Source organism: Stigmatopora nigra, chromosome 5 (genome assembly GCF_051989575.1).
Source record: "Stigmatopora nigra isolate UIUO_SnigA chromosome 5, RoL_Snig_1.1, whole genome shotgun sequence".
Taxonomy (NCBI): domain Eukaryota; kingdom Metazoa; phylum Chordata; class Actinopteri; order Syngnathiformes; family Syngnathidae; genus Stigmatopora; species Stigmatopora nigra.
The window spans coordinates 5,358,628-5,376,900 of record NC_135512.1 but is presented as its reverse complement, the minus strand read 5'-3'; the positions used below and the strand labels follow the sequence as shown (position 1 = coordinate 5,376,900).

At 41.0% G+C, this 18,273-nt stretch overlaps 1 protein-coding gene across 5 annotated transcripts in view; it reads left to right on the top strand.

Moving 5' to 3' along the window:
* Positions 1 to 18,261, top strand: part of sbno2b (strawberry notch homolog 2b) — a 37,855-nt gene extending 19,594 nt beyond the window's left edge. For 4 of the 5 annotated variants that reach the window (XM_077716868.1, XM_077716871.1, XM_077716870.1 and 1 more), the window contains 28 exons: positions 1,789 to 1,971; positions 2,821 to 2,907; positions 3,705 to 3,810; positions 3,894 to 4,054; positions 4,145 to 4,278; positions 4,752 to 4,842; positions 4,946 to 5,089; positions 5,208 to 5,325; positions 5,604 to 5,709; positions 6,195 to 6,348; positions 6,418 to 6,594; positions 6,785 to 6,882; positions 7,068 to 7,150; positions 7,842 to 8,027; positions 8,104 to 8,225; positions 8,305 to 8,436; positions 8,756 to 8,891; positions 9,366 to 9,478; positions 10,798 to 10,869; positions 11,142 to 11,250; positions 11,336 to 11,407; positions 11,481 to 11,624; positions 11,707 to 11,801; positions 12,284 to 12,376; positions 12,459 to 12,590; positions 12,709 to 12,785; positions 13,031 to 13,221; positions 13,628 to 18,261. In XM_077716868.1, the coding sequence (XP_077572994.1) occupies positions 1,789 to 1,971; positions 2,821 to 2,907; positions 3,705 to 3,810; positions 3,894 to 4,054; positions 4,145 to 4,278; positions 4,752 to 4,842; positions 4,946 to 5,089; positions 5,208 to 5,325; positions 5,604 to 5,709; positions 6,195 to 6,348; positions 6,418 to 6,594; positions 6,785 to 6,882; positions 7,068 to 7,150; positions 7,842 to 8,027; positions 8,104 to 8,225; positions 8,305 to 8,436; positions 8,756 to 8,891; positions 9,366 to 9,478; positions 10,798 to 10,869; positions 11,142 to 11,250; positions 11,336 to 11,407; positions 11,481 to 11,624; positions 11,707 to 11,801; positions 12,284 to 12,376; positions 12,459 to 12,590; positions 12,709 to 12,785; positions 13,031 to 13,221; positions 13,628 to 14,670 (4,359 nt within the window). In that variant the 3' untranslated portion in view covers positions 14,671 to 18,261. The remainder of the gene's footprint in view (positions 1 to 1,788; positions 1,972 to 2,820; positions 2,908 to 3,704; positions 3,811 to 3,893; positions 4,055 to 4,144; positions 4,279 to 4,751; positions 4,843 to 4,945; positions 5,090 to 5,207; positions 5,326 to 5,603; positions 5,710 to 6,194; positions 6,349 to 6,417; positions 6,595 to 6,784; positions 6,883 to 7,067; positions 7,151 to 7,841; positions 8,028 to 8,103; positions 8,226 to 8,304; positions 8,437 to 8,755; positions 8,892 to 9,365; positions 9,479 to 10,797; positions 10,870 to 11,141; positions 11,251 to 11,335; positions 11,408 to 11,480; positions 11,625 to 11,706; positions 11,802 to 12,283; positions 12,377 to 12,458; positions 12,591 to 12,708; positions 12,786 to 13,030; positions 13,222 to 13,627) is intronic. The other variant, XM_077716869.1, reaches the window with a different exon arrangement.
* The last annotated feature ends 12 nt before the right edge of the window (positions 18,262 to 18,273 follow it).

Below are 18,273 nucleotides of genomic sequence, written 5' to 3'. Positions count from 1 at the left end.
AAAGAAAATAGAGCATTTAGACTTGGAGAAAATGCAGAAATGTATCTTGTGTGGCACTTTTATCAGCCCATGACTTTGACTGAATACCCCATGTCGTAAATGAGGTTTAGGTAAACAATTGCCTTCTCGGCGCCGTTTGAGGAAATGTCCTGTTTTTTTGCGATTAAAAATGACAGTGTGCTGCTTATCTGTGCATTTCCACCATGGCGCCTCTGCAAAATGAGGCCTCTGGTAAGGAGGTGTCCTTTTTTCTCAGGCTTGTTTACACATCTGTCACAGCCAGACCAGTCTTAGTGTGAACTAGGGATATTGAAGACACAGCTGATGAAAGAGGTGCTTGAAAGTTATGTGAAATGGATAGGTGCTGTATTTTCCCCCTTTTTAAATAGGGGGCATGTGCACCCCTCACCCTTAAGGCAGCCAATCAGAGACCAGGACTGCTCAGGCAGTTATTCATGTCTGATCTTGTCCCAAGAAGTCAATATACTGCACACAATGACAGTTGACGCTAAGAACGATAGTGTCGCTTCCTCACAATGATAGCAAGTCACTCCTGTAATATAAGAGGACAAAAATAAAAGCAATGTGTTTGTTTACCACCCTTGCTGGACCCATTTCCCAACGTCATGTAGTCATGTGTGCATGGATAGTCGCCGGGTCGTGTTGCCTGTCAGACATGGTCCGCTTAACTTGTTGTGTGATGTGAGGCAATAATGAGTCCAGGAAGGAGTCGCGATGATACCTTTCGGCTTCATGGAATCTGGAGATTACCCTTGTAATTTAGATTTTTTGTAGTAAAATGTAGGACACTACGTTACTGCAAGCATAAGCTTTTAATAGGCTGTTTTTATACGCGTTCTCATTGTCATTTCCCAGAGCTATGTCGTGAAACTTGGATCTTTAACTACCTTTGTACTCACTGTTTTAATTAGCTTTTTAACATTACGATTACTCATACAATTGTAAAGTGTTAACCACAGAAATAGGGACAAATCAAACCCAATTAATGTAGATAGAACGTCTCATTTCATTTCACAATCTCTCCGTGGTGACCCCTGGGGGGATAAGACGAAGGTTCACTACGATCTCATAATTACGTTGTTATTTTGCAATATTTTATTTTTAAAATTCCATTGTGCCCTAGCTATTAAATTAGTACATTTTATAACGAAAATTGGGTTTTAAAAATAAAAATGTAATTCAACTGAATGTACTACTTTCTCATGAATAGTTTTTTGTCCATTTTTTTCCCACTTTGTATGGACTAGAACTCAAATTAGCAATTTTGACACATATTTTTTAAAGAAAATGTTAACCTCAAAATACTTCTGCTTTTAGAGCTCTCAGTATGTTTGTTTTTGTTAGCTTGCTGTTTCTTCTCTACATGGAGCCATTACCTAATCCCTATCTGGTCACATCCATTTTTATAAGTCCCTTAGGACAGAGAGTAGTGGGGGTTGGGTGCGTAGTGTCTGTTGGAGGCTACTTAAAGTGCATGGCATGCTAATGGCTTAGATGCAATTTGAATAAAGGGGCCAGGCAGCATTGGTTAAAATGACACTTGCCTTCTGTTTATGAGGACAGTCCATGAGGGTATGCAAATATTTTTTGTCATCGACTTTGATTAGATTAAATAACTATTCATCCTGTACTGTGGAAATTTCACTGTCACAGTAGCAAGAGGGTGAGAATACAGACACAGCAAAAGACATTTTAGACCTAGTGACAAAAATAAAGTCAATAATTTGAAGAAAGGTGAGTTGACTTGTCTTGTTTCTCCCTCCACAGGATCTGTCCTGCATCGATGACCTTTCCACCAATTCCTTGTTTTCCTCTCCGACCGACTCGCTCTCAGAGTATGCCGATGCCCAGTCCTTCATCAGCACTGACCACCTGGACACGGTGCCCACACTCTGGGATGTCAGCACAAGTAACACCGACACAACCGCACCAGCGCAGAGCCAGCTAAGGGTCAGTAGATGCAAATAAATACTCTACAAACTGATAAACACCAACTACTAACTCTTATACAGTAATACACTATACGTTTACACCAACTAGTCGGTCGTAACATTCACGTTGGGCAATATATTATAGTATATATTACCAAAACAATAGTAAATGATACATTGTGAAAAATTCCTTCTATTGTCAATTTTATTAATATGTGATTTAAAAAAAAGTATTACACAGTACCCAATTCAACAGTAAAGATACTTCTTGAGTGAATAATGCAGAATTATTATTAAATGTCAGCAAACCATGGGTTTGATAAATCACCACACAACACAATCTTATGGTTAATAAAAAGGCATTACTATTCATTTATTTTATGAACCGCTTATTCTTCACAAGGAAAGAAGAAATATTATTTTTTTCCACATAGCTTGAATTTCATGCACAGAGTTAAGCTGCTGAAACCATAAATGAATCAATGGAGACTTAACATTGCATGCACACAGTGAGAAATGTGAAATGAAGATTTCAAAACATCTCTAAAATGATTAATGTTCTCCTGGTCATGCTTTGTTATCCTTAAAATATTGCGTAGTATTCACTAAATTTCAGTTACGTATTTTTTACTTGAGCTGTCATCTTCTAGGATTTACTGCTTCAAATGAGACACAACAAGAGGCGTTCCTTTTCCTTCTTTATATTTCTTCATTTCTTATTGCTGCTACTAACCTGTCAAACACGGGGAAAAAAATCCAGACTACTCTATTAGTACCTTGAAGCGTGTTTTTTTTATTCAGTTTTTCCCATCCATTTGAATTTATGTTTTTTTTTATTTTGTTTTTTTTATTTTTATTTTTTTGACAGCTGAAAGGCTCCAGCAGGTTTCAGGGCTTGGCCAGTTTGGATGATATAACCGCTATAATCAGCACTCCACCTTTAGGAGGATTTCAGGTAGCTGTACCAATCTGATGTCATGTTCAAACTAACACTTTCTTCAACTCTTTTGACACCATTAAGTGGTTCCTTCTCATAAATGTGCTTGCATGCAAATAAACTGTCGGTCATAAATGTTGTATTGAATTCACAATTCCCAGGCTACCATAACTATCAGTGTGTTTTTGTCTTTCTGTCCGCGGCCAACAGATTTGCATCTATTATTATTATTATTATTCATTAATTCTATTATCACTGATGATGTAAGCATTGCTTACCATTTGCAAGCGCGCAGAGACAGCCATAACTGCAAAACAGCATTGGGGACACTGTAGTAAAGAATAGACTTGTGAGAATAAAGCTTAAATATGAATCATTATAGAAATCACAAGTAATTAATTCATTTTTATCTCTCACAAATGGAGTCTATTCTGCAAAAAGTGTGTTTCATTTTTCAAATGTTGAATAGTCTGCTTTCTTTAATTTTGATTCAAATTTATTTTAACAATACGACTGCTCTTTCGCCAGAAGGTTTTTTCCCTCTTAACTTTTTTACAGTGTATTTTATTGGAATGGGTTTTTAACTATCGACACTCTCAGAAGTATTTTTCCTTCTTCCAGCTTTTAGCTGTTTAAACTGGCATTCAAAAAAAAATCATGTGTTTTCCTATGAGTCTTTTACCTGTGTCATGTTCACCTGTCTGGCTACTAAAATTCCTTTTTTTCCCCTTAAACTCATCAAGGCTAAAAACCTGACCGGAATGTAGCAGTACGTGTAAATAGCTTCTGCTGAATGTTGCTTTTGATGTTGCCAGACTCAAAGAACCGAGTCACCCCCAGAGGAGGAGGAGGAAGCAGAGGAAGAGGATTCAGAGGAACTGGGCCATGTCGACACATATGCTGAGTACAGACCATCCAAATGTAGGTCACTCGACAAATGGCAAAATGTAGCCGTAAACTGCATCCAGACTGACAAACTGCATTTCTCTCGTTGTCCTCATCAGCCACAATTGGAATTTCCCATCCGGACATAGTGGTGGAGACAAACACGCTGTCCAGTGTCCCCCCTCCGGACATCACATACACTCTGTCTATACCTGAATCCACCATTAACAGTGGCTTGCTGTCTGCCCAACAGCTAGAAGCCATCATCTACGCCTGTCAGGTACACACGCACAGACATCTACTCACCGTCCGTCATTTCCTTTCACACGAAGCTAAGAGCGACCCGTCTCTCCCTCATTTATATGACCAGCAACATGAAGTTATCCTGCAGAACAACCAACGAGCAGGCTTCCTGATTGGGGATGGGGCCGGTGTGGGAAAGGGACGTACCGTTGCAGGAATCATTCTGGAAAACTACCTTAAGGGAAGGAAAAAATCACTATGGTGAGTAAGCACTCCCTGATGAGGCTTTATTAAGCGTGTTGGACTACTTAGGAATAATGAGTGGAGATTGGCAGGATATTTATGTTTAACAGGGGTAAACAATTAACATTCCCCTTCAGGCCACTTGGGTGTTGATGTAGTGTCACAGGGTATAATTGGGAAATGCCAACGTGGGGCAATTAAGTAGTTTACACATTTAGTGCAGGAAATAAGCCTTTAATTAATGAGTAAAGGGATATGAGGTAGGTATGTGTGTGGATGTTTGATAATAGGGTTTTTATCATTAATGCTGTATGAATTGTAGGCTTTACACGGAGAGCTGGATGTGAGGTCATGTCTCAGTCAGTCTTGTTTTTGGCAAACCAAAATAAGATTCATGCACACGGGCAAAATCACCTGATTTGCATTGAGTTGTCCGTGTTCTGTCCAGCTGTGTATACTCCATGACTAATCCTAACTGTTTCTGCCCGCAGGTTCAGCATATCCAATGACCTGAAATTTGATGCAGAGCGAGATCTCAAAGACATAGATGCACCGACTATTCCCGTGCATGCCTTAAACAAAGTAAGTGCAGGTGTTAATGAAGGAGGTCATTCTTTTTAAGCGCTCATGTGGAAAATGGAAAGAAGCAAAGCCACCAACGGCTGATCGTGTGACTGTGTTGCAGATTAAGTATGGAGACACAGCTACCTCAGAAGGAGTCCTCTTTGCGACCTACTCTGCGTTGATTGGCGAAAGCCAAGCGGGAGGGCAGCACCGCACGCGGATTAAGCAGATCCTGGACTGGTGCAAGCCGGATTTTGACGGAGTTGTATCCTTTCATTTTCCAGATGACGCACACATTCCTCCTTTTCCACTCCGCTCTATGCCCTCTTTCTCTTTACTTCCCTGTGTTGTTTCGTCCTTGACCTGCATCCTCCTACTCCCAGATTATTTTTGATGAATGCCACAAAGCTAAGAATGCCACGTCAACAAAGATGGGCAAAGCGGTGCTTGATCTGCAAAACAAGTTGCCGCGGGCCAGAGTGGTTTATGCCAGTGCCACAGGTAAATATACAATATAAGACCACTATTGTGATACACAATACATTCTATTACCCTGCTTGAGGGCTTTATGGGGAATTATCATGTTTTATTGATGCCAATTGACAACCAATCCACCTTAACTGGGAGGGCTATTCATTATCATTCACGTCCATTGTCTAGGAGCAATTTATTTAGTTCACTTTCAATTAAAAAAGGAGTAAAATAAAGCCTCTTTAATGTTGCTCTAACCCTACCATTCAGTACAAATGAACTTAATTGTATACTTTTTGGACATCCAGGTGCCTCTGAGCCAAAGAACATGATCTACATGAGCCGCCTGGGTATCTGGGGTGAGGGCACGCCCTTCAGGGCCTTTGATGACTTCCTGCACGCCATCGAGAAGAGGTTTGTGGTATCTGATACTTTGGAAACCACTCATAAATCAGGAGGATTTCCTGTTCTTGTATCAGATATTTCATTTCTCCATTTGGGGTTTAGTCATATCTTATGGCATAGGTGTCAAAGTGGCGGCCCGTGGGCCAAATCTGGTCCACTGCATCATTTTGTGTGGCCCATGAAAGTAAATGATGAATGCCAACTTTCTGTTTTATGATGAAATTCAAATGAAGATTGTAGATTATTTCCTGTGTTTCCTCATTTTAAATCAATAATTGCAATTTTTTTTTACTAATTTGAATGTCCAAAAATGATCTATCGATTAGCACGATTGAGAAAGCTGTTAATTTATTCATCAATTAATTTTGGCAGCCTAGAGTTTTTACACCCCCGGCTTATAGCCTGACTTTTAATTTATTTTTGTATTAAGTCTACTGAAAGAAATGAAGTTGTACACATTTTTCTTATCTATGTTTTATGCCATTCGTCCGCAGAGGGGTGGGCGCCATGGAGATTGTTGCCATGGACATGAAAGTCAGTGGGATGTACATAGCCAGGCAGCTGAGCTTCTCAGGGGTGTCATTCCGGATTGAAGAAATCGGACTGGACAGCGACTTCAAGCTGGTCTACAACAAAGCCGCCAAATTGGTGAGTGTCGCAATGCAACGTCACATCATGTTATAGTAAAATAACACTACATACTTCTTTCCTTTTCAGTGGGCGGAGGCACTGCAGGTCTTCATGCGGGCCGCCGATGACCTGGGCCTGGTTAGCAGGAAGTCCCTGTGGGGCCAGTTCTGGTCATCACACCAGCGCTTTTTCAAATACCTCTGTATCGCTGCCAAGGTCCGCTGCCTGGTGGAATTGGCCAAGAAAGAGCTGGAGGCAGGAAAGGTCAGCACATACCACAGGAATCGCTGAGTCATCGGCCTTGCACGCCATGTGGAAATCACCAGGCGGAGAATTTCAAATATTGGCGCTGGCAAAATTAAAAGACAACATTGTTTTCTTCCGATAAGCCAAACTATTTTTATCACACAGTTGAAAGATTTCATTTGTTGATTCATATTTGTCACCCGCACAGTGCATCGTTATTGGCCTGCAGTCTACCGGGGAGTCTCGCACCAGAGAAGTTCTGGATGAAAACGATGGCCATCTTGACAGATTTGTCTCTGCCGCAGAGTGAGTGAGGCCGTTTTATTAACACTTCTTTGTATGCTCATGTGTGGGGGCGTCACCAACTTTTTGCCCCAAGGCACATTGTGTTCAAATTCAGGATATTAACTGCGCATCTGTCAAACAAGGAATGTATCTTGAGTTTCTTTGTCAGAGCACTAATAGTAGTTTTGATGCCTTTTCTTCTTCAGGGGAGTTTTCCAGTCCCTTGTTACCAAACACTTTCCTTCTGAGAAGCAAAGGCGAGAGAAAGCACCCGGGGTCAAAAGAAAACGTAAGTTTGCACCTTTTGATTGTGGAGCTAAGAAATGTGTTCATTGTGGAATGTTCCAAATCATAAAAGTGTTCATTAAAAGTGAATACACAATGCAACACAGACCTTTAATTGTGTTGAAATACTCCAGTATTTGTTCAACTTTGAGGCTTGTACTTTGTAGCGTTTCTGGAAATGACGTTACTTCGCACTTTTATATGGCGAGTGATTGTGATTGTTTAAAAACTTAGTCTGGGTGAGATGACTAGAAATGTTTTGTCCATATATGGAAGCCAGGTCTCAATTATATTTGCGTTAATAATAATTTTTTTATATAGTTTGTATAGCGGCCCAGTGGCGCAAGTGGTTAGCATGTCAGCCTCACAGCTCTGGCGTCCTGGGTTCAAATCCAGGTTGATCCACCAGTGTGGAGTTTGCATGTTTTTCATGGGCCTGTGTGGGTTTCCTCCGGGTACTCTGGGTTCCTCCCACATTCCCCAACAAAACATGCATGGTAGGCTGATTGGACACTAAATTACCCCTAGATATGGATGTGAGAATGCATGGTTGTCCTTTGTCCCCTTGGGAGAGGCTCCAGCACCCCCTGCGCCCCTATTGGGAATAAAGCAGTTCAGACAATGAGATGAGATCATTTCTATAGATAAATAAGTGTGAGCCAACGAGTTAAAAGTTTGTTCTTTTGTTCCGTCAGGTAAGCCTCGACCTCGTCATCCCAAAGTACCCAAGCATTCGGTGGACAGCGGCGGCGTCATTAGCATTAACAGCGACGATAGCAGCACCGACTCTGATGGCATGGACACCGATTCCAACTCCTCTCCTGACTCGCTACTAGACAACGATGACGTCATCTTTGTCAACCACACAAACTGCCACACCGGTAAGTGTTGTTGTCGTCGTCATAGCGGAGTAAAACTCAGTCCTATCTCTGACATTCTGTCCTGTGGAAAATCCAGTCCGAATAGAAGAGATGAAGCAAGATCTTTTGAACAAGATTTCACAACTGGGAAAAGAACTACCTCTCAACACCCTTGACGAGCTCATTGATAAGTTCGGAGGGCCCGATAAAGTCTCCGAGGTCTGAACAAAAACAAAAACATGCCAGTTTTGAATTAACTAAAACAAGTTTTTAAAAGAAATGTATCACTGCCAAACAGATGACTGGGCGTAAGGGTCGTGTGGTACGACGTCCTGACGGTAGCGTCCGTTACGAGTCACGTGCTGAACAGGGTCTCACCATCGACCACATCAATCTCAAGGAGAAAGACCGCTTTATGAGTGGAGAGAAGGTCAGTTTGAGCTTTTGTGCTTATTAATAGAATTCGCTTAGTAAGGAATTACATTCCTGAAAATCAGCTTGGAGGCTAAGTAGCCACGCCGGAAATAGAAACCCCCAAACATGGCATTTATGCACTAATTACAGGGTGCCCATTTCTTTTGAGTTCTATTTTGTTTACTTTAGGAAATAGTGTGTTCAAATATCATATAAGTCATGGAAATGTGTTTGCTTCATATTGTTACATTTCTATCAATGTGGAGGTTATTCCATTGCACTTTTTTTACTCCTTACCTGGTAAATACAAATGTTTTTTTTCTCTCCAACTTTAGCTGGTAGCCATCATCTCTGAAGCAGCCAGCTCTGGAATTTCCCTGCAGGCTGACAAGCGGGTGAAAAACCAGCGGCGGCGTGTCCACATGACATTGGAGCTACCTTGGAGTGCAGACAGGGCAATTCAGCAGTTTGGTGAGTACAAATTGAGTTCACTTCACAACGAGGGTTCTTTTGCATATTGTTTTAGTGTGCTGTTGTCGACTGAAACGAAACCCCGATAAATGTATGCGTCTATCTCGCACCGTGGGACTGTTTATTCCATTTTCATTTGCCTATTTATTACTCACACTAAGTTGTTTTCAATTAGTCGGACAGACGATCTGCTTGCTACATCCATTCGACATCATTTTATGTTGTAGAGGCTTCTAATGGTTTTATTGTTTCTGCCATTGTTGTGTTAACAGCTCAATTCATTATTTCCATTAGCAGTCTGTCTCTGTATACATGCAAGAATGTGCTTGTACATGTATTTATGACAAGTGTATTATTAAGAACCTCGCTTCAGAAAAACTTGGTAAAAAAAGGCTGCTCTTGGTTTTGAGTGATGACTTTTTTGAATTTTTTTAACATGTGAATATTTTGTATTGTTGTATGGTTGTTTTTTAGGTCGTACCCATCGGTCCAATCAAGTGACGGCTCCAGAGTACATCTTCCTCATCTCGGAGCTGGCTGGAGAAAGACGTTTTGCTTCCATTGTGGCAAAGAGACTGGAGAGCCTGGTAAATATCCCTCCCAGCTATGTCTGTCCTGAGTGTGAGTGTGCATGTGGCAGTGATAAACATTGCATCACAGGAAAATCACATTTCATTTGTCTTGTGTTATTGCGTAAGAGATTTTTGCAATTGCCGTTTACGTCTACAATTTCCCCCGCTTACGTTGAATTTATACAGCCATGCCACAATTCCAGGAACTGTTTGGTTGTACTACGCAATCTGATATACAAACAAGTCATTCATTTCATTTGATTTCATTTCCTTGTAGCGGTTTATGATCAGATGTGTCAGTTGTTTGTTTATGGTGTCAAGTTTCAAAGGAAACATGTCTCCATTTTAATGGATTGTTGAAACCAAAATGTTAAATATACTCTGTCACGGATTATGTGAAGTTGTAAATATATGTGGTGTCTGCCCACTAAAACAAAGCCATGATTGAAAGATTAAATTCATTTTTTTTGGTTTTACTTTTTTTTTTTAATGGCACTTTATAGGGAATCAAACAGTCGTTTCCATGGCAACACTCTGAATTGGCCATCTATTACCATAAATGGCACTGGAAATTGCCAATGCCTTCAGCCTGTAGTGTGCCATAGCACCTCCAAAAAAGTCAAGAGAGACAAATTGGCCAGTGTGGAACATTTCTATTTTTTTTTTTGTTATCAAAACTACTTTACCATGCCATGGTGGGTGCATTGTGATATTGAATGTAGGTCACTGTGACATAAATGTAAATAAACCAAAACTTGTTCTAAAACAGGATTGGACACTTGAATCAGACAGTGTAAATTTTGACAATTCTTTCCCCTCATTTGGCTAATTGGAAAGACAATTATCATTTTGCACTGGAGTGACAAGCCATTTATTTTTAGAGTGACACAGCATACCCGAAAAAGACACTCGAAGGGGTGGGTGCGCGGGGAAGTCTGTTCCAGGAAGCAACTGTTGCATTTGCCAAGCATGTTCGGTAAATCCGTGGGTCATAACCCATGTTCTCTGCGCTTAGCTTGTGAAAGGTTTATACACACACACACACACACACACACACACAACCAACTATATTCGCACCCTGCACAACAGAGGATGATAAAATAGGATGGAAAAGGGACGAAAGGGCACACTGTTCTACTCCCAACTGGGACTTGGACCATGCTTTGATATTATAAACGCTATTAAAACAAAGTACAACATTCTGTGGGAACATAGCAACTTAAAAACAACAAGTTAAAGGCAGACTTGTTACACTAATTTACATAGCAAAACCGGTAGACCACAAAATATGAGAGAGAAAGTCAAAATGTGTGTTTAATGCTCCTTCTCTGCAGGGGGCTTTAACACATGGAGACAGAAGAGCGACTGAGACCAGAGACCTGAGCAAGTACAATTTTGAAAACAAGGTATGCACCTTCTATTTTTTTACTCTGATGGACCGGCACTATGTAGCTTGTGGACCGGTATCGGTCCACGGACCGGTGGTTGGGGACCACTGAAGTAGGCCACACAAAATGTTAATATTGTGGCCTGCATGAGTGCATTTAATAAGTACAAATTATTAAAAGTCCTGATCTTTGGATGTTCTAACTCTTTTGTGTCATCAGCAAAACTAGTGGTGACACTCACAAACTTGCAAAATACATATGGATTAATAAATGTATATTTTTTCATTTAGTATGGTACCAAGGCGCTGGATAAAATCGCCAAAGCAATCTTAGGGCACATAGAGAACAAGGTGCCTGTCCCCAAAGGTTACCCCGGAGGTGACGCCCTGTTCTTCAGAGGTATGTAAATTAATATTTGTCCTCCATGTAAGAGCACTAAATTTAGTGAATTTCTCACATGAGTGTCTTTTCCCCTTTATTTTAGATATGAAACATGGCATGATGGATGTGGGCATTTTCTGTCGGGAACCACGTTTTGGCATTAACACAGAGAAAGGTCAGTACTGCACATAATGAAGGTAATTTTTATCCTTTATGTGTATGAAAATATAATTTTGTTTGATTTCCAGACTGCAGTATAACCAAATTTTTAAACCGAATCCTTGGCCTGGATGTCCACAAGCAAAACTATCTCTTCCAGTACTTCACCGATAATTTTGATTATCTAATTGAGAAGGACAAGAAGGAGGGGAAATATGACATGGGCATTTTAGGTATATACACACTTTACACGTACTTTATTAGAAAATGACATCATTGTCACATTTTGGTTGACTTTGGGGGTGTGGCCAACAGACCTGGCTCCGGGGAATGATGAGATTTACGAGGAACAGCAGGAAACTTTCATGACAGTGGGAAACCCTCAGGATGGCCAGGTGGTTCTTTATAAGGTAAGAACACCATAAATTAATGAAATGCCATGCCATGCCAATATGCTCGTAAGTTTAATTGAACCTAACACTAAACTTAATTCTAATTTTGTTTTACATTTTTATACCTTTCTTCTCCCGGGTTGGCTCTTTTTGCCCCGCCTCCACACTGACTTTCGGTCAATATCATGGGTTATTTGAGTTTGTATTCCCTTCAAAATATTCCTAAAATCATGCAGACAAATGTCCTCACAATAGGATAACGCACGACCACTTGCCAACGAGAAGTAGTATATACGCCATTCGCACTGACTAACTAAGGGAAAAGAAACACTGAAAAAATGCAATGCTCCGCCCAGTGCTCGCAGAGATATTACAAAGAGGGAGTTGCGACCAAAGACATTACACGAAACTTTACTTGTATCTCGAATTTCTCGTATGTCGGGCCACTCTTATGACGAGGTACCACTGTAATACAATCTCAAATCTTTTTGCCATTACAGATCAGTGTTGATAGGGGTATGCCTTGGGATGAAGCCAACAACAGGTTTGCCAATCTCACTGCTGCTGAGGAGGGCTTCTACCTGTCTTACAAAGTAAGTCTACATTGTATGAATAGCCTTTCAAATGAATAGTATCTCCCAATTACAAAAATGTACCACTTTGGCTGCTTTCTAGCTACGAGGTAACCAACCGTGCGTTCTACTTGCCGAGCAAGGGAGAGGTAAAAACTTCATCGTCTACAAGCCCAACATCGGCAAGCAGACTCAAGCCGAGAGCCTTGACAACTTGCAGCAACGCTATCGAAAGGTATGTTCTTTTTTTAAATTTTAGCTTAATATGTGTTTAGTAGGGATGAATCTGTTTTTTTTTATTGTACCAATTTATAGTTCAATATACATGATAATAACAGTGATAATTTCTTCAGGTAACGCCAGAGGAAGCCAAGGAATGCTGGGAGAGCCAGTTCAACTTTTCATTAAAGAAGTGTTGCCATGCGAAAGGGTAAAAATGAACACACACACACTTGGGATTATTCTGGGTGGTCCCGTGGTGGAGTTTTTCTTTTGGGGGTTTAAAGCTAGACACTAAACATTAGTCATTAGAAAATACGTCCAAACACTGGAGTTTAGTCTCACATGATTCATAACAATGCTGCAAACTCTGTAAAGGCAATCCGTCGGAATATAAGTGGGTGTTTGAAATGTGAAAAGGCAGAGATTGGGTCCCTGATAGATGCTATTCTGTAGGAACGGCAAGTGCAAGAAAGTGGAGGAAGGCCAGGAGTGCTTCCAGGGCATGCGCCTCCGACAGTACCACATGCTCTGCGGCGCCCTCTTGCGCGTGTGGAAGCGTGTGTCGGACGTGGTTTCCGACATCACCAGCTCCAACATCCTGCAGATTGTCAGACTCAAAACCAAGCAGCACAACAAGCAAGTCGGTGAGTTGGAACTAGTTCTATCTACATTGTGCTTTTCTAATGCTATGCTATGGAAAGACTTTAGGGTACGTCATTTTTTCATTAACTCACAATGTCTGTAATCAAATCAACCACTAATATGAGTTTGTACGTCGTTGTGGTTAGAAGTTGTTTTAAACTATATACGCACTGGCTTTAGAATTGAAGATTTAGATGTGGCAAGTGCGCAAACTGATGACCTCAACTTCTGTATAATATTCCAATAATATGCGATGAGGTAGTTAGTGAAATAAATACTACAAAGATGGCTGCCATCTCTCACTCACTCAGTCCAAATGGATTGGACCTCAACCAATTGTTAACCCTACATCCCTAGTACACCGGCAGCATCAATGCACTTAACTTAACTGAGCCCTCACTGTCCCAGGCATCAAGATCCCCGAGAACTGCGTGGCCCGCTTGCGCGAGGAGCTCCTGCAAATGGACGAGGAGGTGAAACGACGACGCAAGGAGCGCGAGAAACTAGCCCTGGAGCAGCGCCTGACCGAGGAGCGCATGCGCAAGATGGAGCAGGACAACAAGCACCTCCTAGCCAATCTGTTCAGCCAGAAAGCCATGCCTAACCAGTCTCTGGCTCAGTCCCTGGTCCACAGCCAGCTTCTCAAGCAGAAACTGAACCCACACCAAAAGACACAGGTAGGGGGCATGTCTCAGCTCCATAGAATGCAGGCAGTCTTACAACAACAGCAACAACAGCACCCTCAGTCCCAGGGTTTAATCCCTCTACCGAGGACAAGCGGGTCCCAAGTGACAACGAGCGGCTGGTCCCCCGGGGGCAAGTCGACCCCCTCCAAACAGGCCGCGGCACGCAACGCGGCCCTCCACGGCGCCAGCTTTCCCCCTCAATTCTACCCGCAGTCCTTTTTATCCTCCTTCCCACAGCTCCTCCCCCTGCACCAAAGCCAACGCGCTCCTTCCCAAAAAGCCCAGGACGAGATTCTGGACCTGACAGTCAGCTCGCCGTCGCCCTCCCCGGACAGTACGGAGGGCGGACGCCGCGAAGCGTTCAACGTCGACGTCAACGATTTCAACTTGGAGTCGCTCATTTCGCAAACGGCCGCTCAGCTCCCTCCGCCTCCCCTCAACCGCAGCCACCAAGATATTCTCGACCTATTCGACCTGCCGCTCTCGCCCCCAATGGCCGCCGCCGCACAGAAGGCCAGCCCTTCGTCTTCGTCGTCCGCCCTCATCCAGACTTCACTCTTCTCCAACCCCCCGTCCTCGGGCTCGTCGTCGCAGTTCGCCCCGGCTCGTTTCGGCAACTATCTCCTCCCCCAGTTGGACTCGCTCCCTTTACCCAACGGCCACTGCGGCGCCGGCGCCCTGGACGCGCGCGAGGCGTTGAACAGCATGCTGCAAGGGCCGGGTCCCGACCGCAAATCCGTCATTCAGTACCGCCAGCAAGACTGACGCTTTTAACGTCCCCTCCCGACCTCGGCACATCCGGGACCTTCTAGTCTACATCACTGCCCGCCCCCCACCGCTCACGTCTTCTCTCTAAAAGCACCCGTACTGTGGGACTCCCGCACCCCCGCGTGCGTCCTTCACGGCAGCTGTAACGCAAACTTGACTTTACGAACTCTTCGGGAGCTGTCAAAACAAACGGGGGAAAAAATAAGTTCCTTTTTAAGGATTCGACGCTGGAATCTGTTTATTTTATTGTTTGTTTGTTTGTTTTTGAGGCGATTAGGTGGTAACGAACTGGAATATACAAGAAGAAGAAGAAGAAAATCAAAGCTGACAAAACCGTGAAATGCCTCGTTTTTGTCCCTTTTGCCCCTCCCACTCGACGACGACACGCTCCCTTCTTCTCCTTTTGTCGGCCAACGAGGGAAAAAAACGGGGGAAGGAAAGCAGCAGTCTGCAAACAGTGCCTTTCGGAGATATCTATAAATGCAGTCTTTAAAAAGAAAAACAAAAAAATCCATGTAGCCTAATGTATAGATTTGTATTTTAATTTAAATATGGTATATTTGTATTTAAACCTTTTTCGTCCCTTCGTGTTACACTATGCTGGTGGCGGGTTCCAAGGTGAGGCCTCCGTGAAGCCTCCACTCTGAGTGTGTGTGTGTGTGTGTGTGTGCGTCAGTGTGTGTGTGTGTGTGTGCGTGTGTGCGTGCAGACAACAACACCAACAAGCGTCATGAGCAGAGGGTATCCAAAAATATATACACGCTTATTATTTTTTTTCAACTGACGATAACGCGGAGAGATTTGACTCCTGGTAATGATTTGATTTGACGTTTCTCAGGAAAGGTCTCAAGTGCTTCTGGTCTTGTTGTTTCTTTAATTTAATGTGTGCGCACGCACGTGTGTGTGTTTGTGTGTGTATGTTTGGAAGTCAGTCGCTTTGGGTCATTAAGTATATACATAGAAAAGTCAAGACAACTTTTTCCACACTTGAAATGTAGACTTTATTTAACTCATGTGCTGCCATGATGGCAATCAACGTCAAATGGTAGTGAAAAGTGATTTGGTGAAACTAACTCCATTTCTGATATTTTCCCATCTTTTAAATGAAATGAGTTATAATGCAATGGAGGGCAATTTAAGCATTAACAAGAGAGCAGCATTGCTTGTCGAACTTTAGCCAGAATTTAAACATACTTAAGTGTGCATTGAAAAAAATGTACCTTTTTTAAATGTCGAATAGACACACAAATGAATTTTAAGATGAATTTCTTGTCTTTATGACCTTATCTCCAAAAATGAATACAATGAGAAACCTCTTTTTGTGCAACCATATACTAAAACTTGTTTTCCCACTTCCATAACAGCTGAATTTGCCTAAATGACACTTTTTTACCCACAAAATTTCAGTACCAAAGGATACAGAATTTTTCTGAATATTAATTGCCCCACCCAAAAAAAAATAGCTTAATTTATATTAGGTTTGGGTAGGGAATTGTATTCATCAAAGCCCAAGAACAAACATTTTTCATTCTAAAAATGAAAAGCAACAAGTTAAATGTGTGTCTGTTAATGAAAAATGAAAAGTTATTTAAATAAATATCAGCTTAACAAAACTCCATGGAAAAAAATAGGCATGAAATATGATATTTTATGTTTAAAAAAACACCCTTGTTGCCAATTCTAATCCTTCCAACAATGTATATTAGGGGTGGGTGATAAAAATAGACATTTTTGATTATTCCTTTTCACCCAAAATTTTAAGATAAAAAAAAAATTAAAAGTTAAATTCTTTCTTAATCTTTTTCTCCCCCAATTCTGCAAAAAAAATATTAAAAATTAAATTCTGTCTTAATCTTTTTCTGCCCCAATTGTGCTGTCAAATTGTAAATCTTTTTTTTTTGGTAACAATCCATTATTTAGTCAATATTGTTTTCAGACAAAATGGCAGCTTTTGCCCGCAGTGCAAAAATAGTGTGACTAATCCTGTTTTATTTCTTTGTTACGCACTCATTTAAACCCTCACAAAAGCCATGAGCTCATCGTCCAAATTTACGGGAAATGTCTTTTGCGTCTTTTCCTGGCAACGGGCGTCCTTTTTTTTAAAAACGTCGTCCCACCTGTGTCGCCGCGCTCCATCCAAGCAATAAAAACGACATGTTCCATGAATACCATTTTAAATATCGTAGCGATAAAAAATAGTCTTGTTTCTATTTATGGGATATTTTAACCATATTTTTGTTCTTCGTGAAAAAAACAAAGCAAATTCTCTTGAAATCTGCCACCAAATATGTTTGCACTGTCTGGATTGTTTTCTGCTCATTGTCCTTAATGGAGTTTGTCCTTTTTTTGTTGTTGTTTTTTTCTTTCCCGAGAGATACCAAAGTGTTTCGTCGTCCTAAAGTTACCATTCTACAATCTCAGGAAGTAACAACAAATCAATAAAAAAAAGGTTGAGTAGTTGACGAGAGATATGTTCCCCTTGCTAACTAAGAGTGTTTGAAAGCAATGTGTTTTGCCACTTGCGTTTCGGCCTTTTCGTTTACACGATTCAGGGTTGGGGAAGCTTTCTGTTTTCTTATTTCGCCTTTTCGTCAAATACGTTCTTCAATTTATGAAAACGTGTGGTAACCACGGGTTTTCCGTACCCTCTCGTTTTGGGATTTGGGCATGTTTAATGTCTTCTTGGGGGGCAGCATGTCGTTTCATTTTCATTTAACTTGTTCACTGCTGTCAATGGTGATAGGTGTCCAATCAATTTGGACTAGGAGGGTCGACAGTTCAATTCAATTGGATGTGTGAGTGATTTTATTTGTTTTTTTCCATAATTTTACTGTTTATTATTTTTTTTTGTAGATTTTTTTCCACAAAACAAGTGTTAAATCTGACTTTATTCCAGAGCAGAAACATTCCGTAAGGTTTTTCACGGTTTCCTTCCCCTTAATACTTTTTTTTTTTTAAAAATATGTCATGTATGACCACAACACTAATGTACATTCATTTGGGATAAATGATAACATAATTTGGCTGCATTATGAACAAAAAATGTTTAAGTCAACCCAAAACTATTTGAAAATGCAACTGGACTTGTTTTGGGCGCTCTGCTTTTTTTTGCATGATTTTGATCCATTCGTTGTCTTGCACAAAAAAAATAACGGTCTTTTTTGTCCCGATTTTTTGGCGTGTTGTGTTTCATCTGGTCTTTGTTTAATGGATTTATAAACTGTAACCATCCTTCCATGTTTCTCCACTGTTTGCATATTCTATAAATCACTCAAATAATTTATTGCTAACAACAACAAAAATAACACAAAAACATGCTACTGATTGTATGTATTTTTAAACAAAGTCTATTTTTTCTGTAAAAAAACGAGAAAAAGAGAAACTGTGTTCAGCACTTTTATTCTGGGTTTTTTGCTTTTGTTTTCTATATATTTATAATTTAGATCCAAATGTATATATTGTAAAATTTGTGCCTTTCGACTAATTCTTTTAAAATACAAAACGAAAAAAGTGGTTTTCTACTCATTAAAGGAAGGACTATATGGAATTGCAATCTTTGTAAACAAATAAAAACTTGGATTGCTGAAAGTCAGTTTCTTC